Below are 12,365 nucleotides of genomic sequence, written 5' to 3'. Positions count from 1 at the left end.
AAAAAAAAAAAAAAAAAAACATTTAACCAATTAATACCAGAGATGTCACTGGAAACACTAAATAACACCACAACTGCTTGCACAATTACCATAATTCAGATGGATTCTGAAGTGGAGAAAAGTTGTTTACTTTACTGATATTAAGTGTTGCATAACCCTTTAATACCAGAGATGTAGCCAGCAACACAAAATAGCACGGTTCTCAAACTACCATAACTCTAGAACAATTTATAACATTTTTGTAACTCTGACAGACTCTGAAAAAGAGAAAAGAGTTAAAAAAAGGTATCACTGGATTACCGTGAAATATGTTGCAAACCCTTTAATACCACCACGTTGCGAACAAATTTCGCAGTTCTGAGATCAAAATTTCCTAAATTGCAAACAAAACGTTCAGTTTTAAAAACAAAACTTTCTTAGTTGCAAATAAAAAATATTAAATGTTTTTGGGGTTTGCGACACAAATGTTTTTAGATGCGTTGTCTCTCATCTTGCTTTTTCCCTTTGATTTTGTTGATGAATTTCAGTTCAGAGTAACATGTGTGACAATAAACTGCCAATCACAGAAAGAGAGCTCATGCTGATTGGTCTAGATCAGAGGTTTGGAACCTGCAGTTCCAGAGACACATGTTGCTCTTTTTCCCTCCATACTGGCTCTCTGGATAAAGAAAAAAAAGTTACAATATTTTCCTTTATTTTATTTTTTTTTTAATAAGGTTTGCTATATTAGCATTTTTTAAATTAGATTAGTTTAGTTAATAAAATAAACTACGGGTGTGTCAAGATTTTTTCATCTTTTCGAACTGAAGAGGCCTTCAGATTTCAAGTACTAAGCAAAACTTTGTTTAAAAAAAGCTGATCTTTTATAAGTTTAAAGAACATATTATCTTATGCTGCACAACAATGGTTAGTAGCCGTCCAGAGATGCACTGGTGAGTTTCTGTCAGAAGTCAAAAACGATTTCACATTTTTAGAAAATGCTAGTTTCCCTTTGAATTTCATTTTTTACTAATTCCAAAAAAAATTATAATACATATTAATTATTTATGTAATGAATTGAAAGCAGTGTTCAATGTTCTTAAAGGGTAAAATAAGGATTTGCATCTCCTTCTTGGTTTTGATCTTTTATTGTTAAACTTGCCGATCCCTGGTCTAGATTATATCCAATCAAACCGCCATATTTATGTACCAGGGTGTCTGCAACAGAACCGACTCTTTTACCCTCAATTTTGCCTCTTTGGCTGAAGAAAATTTCATTTGAAATCATTTTAAAAATAATTCATACCTTCATTTTAGATAAACTGCTTTTCAAAGCAAACATTTAATACTTTTATTTGCATCCTTGGAAGTTTTATTTATAAAACTGAACATTATGATTGCAATTTAGGATTTTTTTTTATCTCAAAATTGTGCCTTTTAGTTGCAATGTTTATACAAAAGAATCACTTGATAGAAATTTCCCTAGTGACATTAAATAACACCTTGAAATACCATAACTCTTCAACCTTTTACGCAATTTCTGACATTTTGATGGACTCTGAATCTAAGAAAAGTAGCTTTGCGTGAAAAGCTTTCCCCTGTACTACCATGAAGTGTTGTGTAATCCTTTAATACTGAAGATGTTGCAAAGACACAATATAAAAAACACTCTTTAAACTACTGCAACTCTTCAACTAGTTATGCAATTAATTGCTGTAATTATGACGTACTTTAAAACAGAGGAAAGTAGCTTTGCGTCCACAGCTTTGCACTTCACCATCGAAAAGTTCATTAATTACATACAAATTGTTTTACTGCAAAAATGTTGCAAATTTATACAAAGCTGCTTTTCTCAACTTCAGAATTGGTTGGAGTTATTGAAATTGCAGTTGAAAAGTTACGATAATTTAATGAAAATGGAGCTAAAACTTTGGCATTAATCTAGCTTTCACATCAAAGTCAATTGCATCAAAATTAATGCTAGCCACATCGCCCGTCTACCTGCTGGAGTCTGTAACTAATTTTGACAGTGATAAAAGATGGCTCCTATAGTGGCAGGGCTAATTTTAGGCTACTCCATCAAATACGATGCCAGAATATTGCATTCTGTCAGCCCTGACAGGTGGCAGAGAAATACAGCGTGGCTGCTGTAACACACTCCTTTGAGGGAGTCCTGTTTAGATCACCAGTGTGCTGAGCAGCGGGGATTAAACGCCGCCGTCTTGAAAGAGACAGACCGGTCAAAGCACCTGTGTGCAGACGAGACAAAAGGCTGACACTTCTTCAGACGTACCTCAAGTTTTTTGCCATCCTCGTCATAAACAGACATGGTCACCTCCACGTTTTTGGGTGTCGTCTTACTCCCCTTGTCAAAGTCTCCCTGAACCAGAGTGATATAGATGTCGTTTCGCACATCACCTGGAGAAAGCACATCAAGGAGTGAAGAACTGTAGCATTTCCCACCTTTCATAGAGCATAAATTACCCCTAAAATATGGACATTTTGGTAGAAAACTGTACATATTTGTTTCAATCAATAAATAACTTAAATATTAAAATATATTTATAACATACGATGGCATACATAATTTCACACGTATTTTTAATTTTTAAAAAAAGGGTTTAAAAACTAAACCTGGCATTATTATCTCAGGAAAGCCCATTTTGCGAGCCACAGCTGTCGATCGATCCACCAGGTGAGGGAAGTCTTTCCTTATCTGATGAATGTCTCCTGGAAGCAGCTTCAGAGTCACCCACAGCCCTGGTAATGCAATAAAAGACCAGGTAGAACGGAGATAACATCATTAGATGACAGCAGCGAAGCAATCGCACCGGGGAAAGCTGAAAACAAGACTTCAGCCCTCATTAAAGAAAAATGCAAACGCAACAAAAGCTGCTCAAAGTGAGTCTGTGTGTGTTTGTCGTCGTCACTATCACATGCGGTGTTAGAGGGTGTAAAAGACAACAAAATTAGAAAATATTCTGTCATAAACTATGACTATAGCCTGCCATTAGACCAAACAACAACTGAAAGCTACTATATATGTATATTTATTGGCTGATAAATACTTTTTTTGGCAAGATATGAAAACCGATACCAAAATATTCAACATAAAAGTAAAAAAATGAGTTACCTATTTCTATTTCTATTTTTTTTTTCAAATTGCTTATTTTATGTAATGCAAGGAGTGAAGCTATGCATCAATGATTTGGGAAAAAACTAAAAAAAATTCTCCATGTCGGGTAATTGACAGCAATTCATCAAAATGATCCTCTTCTGTGCCCCACGGAAAAATATATCAAAATTAGTCACACACACCGGATTCAATTTGTGGGCTCTAATTCTTTTTATATGAGAAAAAGTAATATTTATAATCCAAAAAATAAACTCTCCTATCTTTCCCAGGCCTATGTAATTGCTTTTGGAAAAGCTTGGAGTGATCCTGTGAAGAAACTCAGGGGTCTAAACGGGACTTTGATGGATCACATTTCTTATTAGTTTCACACCAGTAGATGCTCTTTGTTCTTTTTTTTCCTGAAAGAAGAAAAAAACTTATTGGAAGATGTTCATCTTGAAGTTGGTACCAGCACTTGTAACACCGTCTCAGGGAAGACAAAGCAGCATAATGTCACAGTTTTAAATGAGACGTTCTTAATTAAAGCCTCCAGCTTAAGCAGTGAGCAATGCACTCTCAGGTCAACAAAGCAGAGGAGGCCTTATCTACCTCTGAGGTTTAGTTCACTTTCACTTTGCAGACCTTTTATTGTAATAGCAGATACAACCCTCTGTGAGAAAGCCTCCGGGCGTGCAAGCCCGACTGTAACAGCTGCCATCATTTCTCTGCTCTCTGTGTAGGTTGAAGCAGACCCGATTACTGGAAGGTCGCTTCATTTGAGATTTCTTTTGCAAAATTAATTCTAAGTTATAATGCTTCTTAAGTTTTCATGTATATATAGGGAGAAAAAAAAAAAAATACTGGGACATTTATGGCAGTCATGGGGACAAAGGTAAAGCGGTCAACCTCTTGTGTTTTGTCATATGTACTCATATGCGAGTTGAGCCATAGGAGTGCTGCAGCTTTTGGGATTTTCTGGGTCCTAAAGAGGTGCAACTGCAAATGAAAGTGAGCACAGGGGTGTCCTGAAGTTCCCTTCCTAAAGGATGTCATGAAAAACGAACTTGTCGAGCATTTGTTAAGAGTGAACTTAAACTGCACGCAATTATGAGGTATGGGTGAAGCTGTTGTATGATGCCCTTATGCCACACTAGTCATTAGAAAGCTGCACGTTGGTTCTTTACTGACTGTGCACAAATGTTGCACACATGGGGTGTGCAGGTGATGTGTAACTAGGGGTGTAACGGATCACAAAACTCACGGTTTGGATCGTGTTACGGTTTTAGGGTCACGGTTTGGATCATTTTTGGATCAGTAAAAGAGAGAAAAACAGCAAGATAAAAGTCTAAATTAGATTTTTTTCAAAAGGTTCAAAATATATATTTTAGAAAACATATATAACACTAAAATTATTTTTTGGTATGAATTGTTTTTTTAAACTAACTGTGGGAACATTTAAATATTTAAAATATTTGCCTCTACCATGCCCGCTGTTTCTGGTAATTTATGACACCATTTTCTTGCCATACTACCGTCCCATGACCGCACGTCCCCGTTTTAGACAGAGCAGCAAGTTTCTCCTGTGCGGGACAGCTGCTGCTCCTCACTGGGAGATTCTCTGAACCCAGACATGGAGACATATACAAATGCTTTTATACAGCTCTTCAAAATAAATAAACCTGATCTCTCATCATCCGCATCCTCCATGATGAAGTCAAGGAAAGTTTTTGACGAAATCGCCTCCCACACGCGGCGGGAGCTTCAGCTTAACATACTTTTGGTTAACCTCCAATCAGCAACTTTGACGCATGTCAAAACAAAGATGATGTACGTGAATTTGACGCAAATTGCATTTAGTATGAGCGAACAGTTGATTTAAATAAGGCAGCGGGTGGTGGTTCGCGGCACACGTGTGCCAAACCCAGGCTAGTAATCCATACGGATCACAGATTATCCATGATCTGTTGAATCCCTATACACAAGTGAACACAGAAACTACACTCTGACTAATTTCTAATAGTCAGGCTGCACATAAGGAGAGCAAACGTATCACTTGACAACACAAACGGGTTCCCTTTCACAGTTTGCGGGGTTTGGTGACGTTGAAAAAAATAAAAAAATCCGTACGACGTCACTGTGTCTCAACTACTTCACCATTACTTACCCTTTAGTGTTAAGATTTCACAACAACCTGTTTACTGGCAGCATGCCCATTTAAAAAAAAAAAAAAAAAAGGGAACGTTTTCTCTATATGGTTTAACAGTAATTTTTTAGACCACCTTTTTTCCTTCTCTGTCTGCTTCACCGTGCCATGAACTCTGACTGTACCTTGGCCCTTGTGATTGACCTCTTTGGCGGTGATAACCTTGTTGATGACAGTCTGGAGGAAGTCGTTCTCCCCTGCTACCCTGGGTGAAAAACGGGAGATGTTCAGCTGCTTGTGGCGAATGGCGTCATCCAACGCTAGCCTGCAGTATGCACACAACAGCAGGCAAACACAAGGAAGGTAAAAAGATGGAAGAAAGAAGGGGAGGAAGAGGAGGGCGGGAGGTTCCACAAATGATAAGTGTGAAAATGCAGAGGGGTGAGATGAAAGAAGAGAAAGGGTGAAAAAGAGAACAACACAGGAGGGTGATGCGAATACCATGACAGACACCAGCCGCATGTTAGCAGTTAACAATGAGACGGGATGGGCAAAGAAAGAAACACGGAAAACTTTTATTTAGGAAATAAGAACTTGTCGGCATTCAGACTCCAAAGCTCTTACCTGTTTGTGTTTGTTGCTTTTTTTTTTTTAAAGGAATTTTAATAGTATAAACCCCCAAAAATATACATACAGTCCTTGAAAGCATCACTTGTTTGACTTAAAGCTTAAATCTGACACAAAGGATTAGAAAGTGGGAGCTTTAATGTATCATAAGAGAGAAAAAAGATGGTGATTTCAGCTTGAACGAGCCATTTAAAAATGTCACCAAAAGCATTTTAAGAAAGACAACACAGATTATGGAAGAAAAGGTTGCAGGACATAATTAGCAAAGCAACATTTTCCTTGTAGTTCAGAATTGTAGCCCAGACGTTTAAGCGAAGGAAATTATCAGAAACATGCGTGCAGACCGAGGGGTTTTTTGTAAAAAATTATAATACAAAAGGTTATTATTCCCTGGCCTAAAGAGATTATTTAAAAAAAAAATAAAAATTAATCATTTTAAGTTGAATTTTAGCATCCAACAGCAACAAGCTAAATCACATCTTGATTTGTGGTTAATTAGGATCCAGAATAAAAAAAACATTCCCAAAGAAAATTTTGATTAGCTTAGGTCGGATAAAAGAAATATTCAATATCTGTTCAGACACTTGAAGTTGGGCCAAATTACAGATCTTTATCAAATGATTCTTTCCACTATTTCTTCTGCTGGTGTTAAAACATCTGCAATGATGAGCCGTCCCACAGCAGCTAATAGTCAAGTTGAACGTAAATTACTTCTTGTAAAATCTGCTCTTCCTTTGAGCCTGGCAGATTGCAATTTCAGTGATTTACACTTGCAGATGAAACCTTTAAGTGAGGCCGTCTGCCCCCTGAAACAGAGGCATTTACAGCGATGCAAGTCAAGAAAAAAAAAGATGGCAGCAAATTTCATTGCCTTCATTGAGTTGGGAGGGAACAGGGAGGTGCTAAGACTCATGCTAATGTGGTGCAAATAGTAAAAACTTCCAAATCTGACACAATGTGCAAAATTCAAAACAAAAGCAGGAGTTGAGACAAAGATTTTAATTTGCTCGGCAGCACAGTGCACTTACGGCTGGAAGGGGATAAAGTGTTGCTTGTCCTCGTCATCCATTTTACCGGTTATGATGTCGGTGACATCCATTACTATGAAGAAAAAGAGGAGAGGTTACAAAACTGAAGGTCTGCAGAAAGCAGCGGAGTGAGGCCACAGGAGGGGTAAAAGCAGCTTCCGCTGATGCCAGCTTGTTCTTTGATGAACGTTAATTAGTGGAAGTAGCTCAAACTTTTTGGAAACTGTTTTGATGATGTAAAAAACTGGAGTGGACATGTAACAGAAACACATCAGACCGATTAAGAAAGAGACCCAAGTAAAAAAATGAAAAATGTTCTCTCCTCTACAATCGTAGTGTTGTTTCAATATGTTACCAGCGGTACATAACATCTAGCCGTTAAAAACAATAATATAGAATGATCTGGTGGGCTGGATATAGTTACCCAGTAGGGCGTAAATAATTACCCAGAGGGCCGGATCCGGCCCCCGGGCCATGACACATGATCTACATCCTTGCTACAGATTTTTTCGAAAGGCATTTTTCGTCTGCTCCTAAGTCATTTAAATAAATAAATATGCAGAAATGCAGTTTTAAGCTTAATTTTCTTTATACATGTCCTTTATCAGGAGAAAAATCCGACAAGAACATGTTAAAAACACCATTTTCATTGGAGTGAGACTTCAAATAAGTCACATTTTGATAGTAAATATTGATTGTTGTAATTAATCTGAAGGTTGATGTGAGAAAAAATAGAGTAAAGTATATATTTTTCTTTCACACAAAAAGGGTAACAAAAGTCGCATTCAGAATTTAGCATGACACGTTTTATTTTCTTTGATCTTATAAATTCACGAGTAAAGTGATTAAAGGTAAGGTGCATAAACTCCTTTATAACTGCAGTTAAAACTACAAAATAAAATCTCTCATCTCTTTGTTTTACAGGCTTTTTCCTTCCAATGTGTGGAAAGGCAATAATGACATCTAAAGACAGGCCGTCGTAAATCAGGCTGTCATTTATTTTCCCTTTGAGTGCTACTGGGGAAAAGAGGGAAAATACTGAAAGAAAAACAGACTTTTCTGAGTTGGATGAGCACTGGCGAAGTGCCAGTCTAATTAGTTTACTACACACCTGCAAACTTGGCAACAGGAGATGAATCCTGCTGATATTTTCTCACCACACTTTTCGCTGGAGCTGGTTTGAATTTTATCCAAAAACATTTATTCAATCAGGCAAAAAAAAATTGGCAAAACATTTCCTTTTAAACAGGCAGGCAATAAGAGTCAAAGCAGAACCAGGAAAGCTCAGAAAGCATGACAGAAGCTGATGCTATTTTTTTTTTTTTTTACTCACCTGCCACTCCAAAGGGTCTTCTCAGACCCGACGTCAACTTTTTGGTGTTGTTGTCTCGAAGCTCCATGCGTCCAACTCTGACGATCTGACACACAAAGCTAATCCTTTCTCTTTTTAAGTCTTCACTTCCCAGGTCCTAAAAAGTAAAAATCAATAAATTAAATAATTTCAAAATCTTAAAGGGTAACCAAACATGGAAGTTGGATGCTGACTCTATTGACAGCCAATATTTGAAAATCCTGTCAGAGGGGTGGGGCTGGGGAACAGAACTGTTATTACTGGAGCTAGTTTGACCAATCACTACATTCAAATGTAATACCTCAATTCAACCTGTAGGAGGCAGCACACAGATGGTTTATGACTATATTTTCAAAAATAAAACAAGTTTATTTTAATTTGTCAAAAATGTGCCATTGACCGACAGTACTTTTAAAGCCCTAGTTATAGAGGTCAACAGACAAAAAAAAATGGATTTAGGGTTTGGTCACCCTTTAAAGTCCCACTCCAATCATCATTTGAGCTACTCTAAAAGTGTTTCCAGTGGTCTTTTTAATTATGATTTGTGTTGTTTTCAATGCCATAGTTTCTCCAGAGCCACAGGAGTTTATTAGAAAATCCCTTTGAGTTGTGGGCAGGACCCTTGGGGTGGAGCAACCCCGCCCCCCCTTCCCCACCCTAATGGCGAGAGCTCAGATCTACATCACAAATGATCTCTTTTTCAAACTGCAATTCTTCATCTGCTCCTGATTCACGATTTGAATGAATGACGTAAAACTTGGGAATTAAATTTGGAGCTTAATTTTCTTTAAAAATGACAGAAAAAATCCACAAATACACAATTTTCATCAGAGTGGGTCTTTAAAAAAAGCATTGAAACTTAAATACTGTCATAAAGATTTAAAACATACTAGTGTTCTCAATAAAACGTAATTTAAAAACTGTTCCAGTCACAAGTGTGACAGTGTTCAAAAATTCATTTCCTGTGAGCAACCCAAAGTGCTCCAGGTAGACCAACGCTGACCTTTCTGGCCCCGGGCTTCCATTAGATAGGAGGTGATTGCCTTGGTAAACACATTCAGCAAGCCCGGCTCTTTCTGAGAGAGCTTAGCAAACACAAACTCTCTGCAAACAGGCACCCACGCGCCTCATAACATGGCTGAATAAGCAGAGGAGCGCGCACGCACAAACACACTCACCGTGAAGACTGCCCGCAGATTATGAAGCTGGTCGATGTCTTTCGCCAGACCTGCGCTTGACCACTTCACCAAGTAGTTCTCACTTGAAAGAAAAGATGAGACGGAAATGTCCCTGTTATTATGATGAGGTCACAATTTAGCAACCAAGAGAGCAATACTGACACCAAAGTCGACTTTTTTAGATGGATGCTTTTCTGAAGAGTCCACAACCTCTCAGTTCTGATGTTATACAATAATCCTCTAAAATCCACCAGACTGTAATGGAGGCACCTCAAAACATTCAAAATCTTTGTCAACTTGAAAGACAAGCCTGGGGTTTGTTTCTGCTGTCTGCCTGCTACTGTTTTGATCATTTGTCTCACTACAAAAAACCCAAACTTCTCAGCTGCACCATAAACAGACTGAAAATGACACAACTGGGATGATAAAAGTGTTCAGTGAAACAAAGAATAAGTCGGTCGATTCTCCTCTTCATACCATTTAAGCCCGATCTTATCATCACACTCTGGGTAGGAGTGGACCTACGTCTGAGGAGATCTAGGAGGTGATTACCTGATAAATTTGGACTCCATGGGGTCGTAGAGCGACATCAGCACCTCTGCATCCTCACCGATCTTACACACCACATTCTTCAACGTCACAAAGAGCGCAAAGGCTGGAGTGGAAGCAAACTTGGCTTGTCTCGTCAGATCAATATTTTGCCTCTGAGACTGTCAAAAAACCAAAAGAAATCACAGTGAAAAAGTACAGAGTTCTCCCAAAAGAAACTGCAACCCTTAGCTGAGTATTACTGTGACCTGCAAAGCATTTGAGAGGAAAAGAAATCAGTCTTTCCTTTACTGAAAAAATGGTTATTTATCAATTCTAATTAAACTATTAAGCTACAGTTGTTTGGAAACTTAAAAAATGTTGATAGTTTTATTAGATGTCCATGGTTCCATTCCAGTAAAATAATGAATACCTGGATTTCTTTCAAAAGTATGCTGGAGACACCTCATTCATATTTATCACATTGGTCTGCACTATTTATTTTTCTACATGCATATGTAAAAAAGAGAAAAAATCTGCATTTTCTGGATTTTTCTTGCTAAAATTCAAAAATGAAACACACTGAGTTTCTGATTTTCTTTCATTTTTGCTAATTTTCCAAAATCTGCTCTAGGTTTGTGCAAATACCAGAAATATATTCAAACTTAAAGACTCACTCCTGTGAATATCATATTTTTGCTGTTTTTCACATTTTCTTGTGGATTTTTTCTGATGATAGAGGACATCCAAAGAATTAAAAGAAATGTTATGATAAAAAAAATTAAAATCTGTCCATATTTGGTCTGTGAATGCAGTGCAGTGAATGACTGAAGGTGCTTATCAGTCTGTCATAATCAGAAAAGAAGCAGATCTTCTTCTTTGAGTTTTATTACTAATACTGAGGCAGTTGTAACATTAAAGTTCTTTTCAGACCCTTGGGTGCAATAAGACAACTAATAAAAGATATCAAAAGAATACACATTAGCAGTATTTCCCCACTCAATGAACTGATTCCATACTAGTGTCTCTAAGAAGACGGTGTGTGAAATATATAAATCATCTGAAAATGTTAGTAATTTGTGCTTATTCGCTGTGTACAAAAAAGACTAAATTCCTACCTGCAATGCTACCAAGCTGAAAGGGGAATTAAGACCTGGATAACCACTGTGGGTCATGTTAATCCATGCATTTCCACAATAGTAATACAGAAAAAGAGCTTACCTTCTCCTCTTGGATGCGGTCCTCTATTTGCTTGGAGGCCGCCTCGTGAGCCCTGAACAGGCTGATGGCGCTGGTGAGTTCTGGATCCAGAATGTTTCCATCCTTGTCTCTCACCACTAAATCAAGATCCAAGTATCTTGAATGAGAAAGAAGATGGGAAGGTAACAATTAAAAATCTATGAACGAATGGGTGCTTTCTGAATAAACTAAGCCACTGTGCTTTCAGCACTATAAGGTGCAATTAAAAGCCTTATTTTTTCAAAAAAAAAAAAAAACAACAGTGCGCCTAATAATCTGAGCACCTCATATATGGAATAATTCTGGTTGTACTTACTGATATAAAAATGGTTTTGAGACGTATAAGGTAGTGTTTTTGTTGCAAAAAATTGGCTGTTCTGTAAATACGCTAACATGGATAACATGTAGCAAGGTTAGGAGATTAGCACAGTCACAGTTTTGTTTGTTTCATGGGTATCAAGTAGAGCTGGGACAAAATACCAGTATGGCGAACTATCACAATATTTCAACTCACAAACGATTACCAGTACTCTCTTTCCCTGAATCAATTTCTTAAAATATCAAATAATACCACCAGGGGCGCTTTTCGTGAGCATGACAGTGAAGTGTAAAGATGCCATTGCGAAACCGTCATCAGTTTTTACCGGACCGATATGTTTTAGTCTAAATGCCTAAAAGGTTTTAGACAATAAATCCCGGATACGCTTTTATCTGGTTACAACGTGAACAGGTCCAAGCTGTGTCTGTATTTTTCTAAAGTAAATGCAGACAGCGCGCGCTTTTTTTTCCTTAAAATATATATTATTATTGTAATGACGCATTTATATTAATTATTAATTTTACCAACTGACTTATCTTTGACTCTTTTGTCTCGTTTAATGCGTTTTGTGTGAACTATATATGAAATCAATTCAAAAATGGACTACTCATTGACGGTACGCCATATAATGTGGAAAATACAGTACATAAATTAAAAGAGTTCGTTTGAAGGTTGTCTGTTCTAATGCACCCACTTCACTCTGGAGACATTAAGCAGAGACAACAGCAGGCTACCTTCAGTCACTCAGTGGTCTTCGTTTGTATTTTGTTATAAAATTGGCCACTTTCATACATAGATGAAGGTTTAAAGTCAGAGCAGAAGAATAGAGCTTCACACATCTCATTTTGATGTTATATG

General features: G+C 37.4%; 1 protein-coding gene across 1 annotated transcript in view; it reads right to left on the bottom strand.

Moving 5' to 3' along the window:
• The window catches only part of dock1 (dedicator of cytokinesis 1), a gene marked incomplete in the record, with an annotated part of 178,335 nt that overhangs the window by 141,622 nt on the left and 24,348 nt on the right, over window positions 1-12,365 (bottom strand). Inside the window, 8 exon segments of the mRNA XM_036217180.1 lie at window positions 2,273-2,397; window positions 2,614-2,739; window positions 5,423-5,502; window positions 6,893-6,965; window positions 8,226-8,361; window positions 9,422-9,503; window positions 9,974-10,131; window positions 11,171-11,306. Of these exon segments, the coding sequence (XP_036073073.1) occupies window positions 2,273-2,397; window positions 2,614-2,739; window positions 5,423-5,502; window positions 6,893-6,965; window positions 8,226-8,361; window positions 9,422-9,503; window positions 9,974-10,131; window positions 11,171-11,306 (916 nt within the window).

Source organism: Oryzias melastigma, linkage group LG19 (assembly GCF_002922805.2).
Source record: "Oryzias melastigma strain HK-1 linkage group LG19, ASM292280v2, whole genome shotgun sequence".
Classification (NCBI taxonomy): domain Eukaryota; kingdom Metazoa; phylum Chordata; class Actinopteri; order Beloniformes; family Adrianichthyidae; genus Oryzias; species Oryzias melastigma.
The sequence above is the reverse complement of the archived record's forward strand: the minus strand, read 5'-3'. Positions and strand labels throughout refer to the sequence as shown.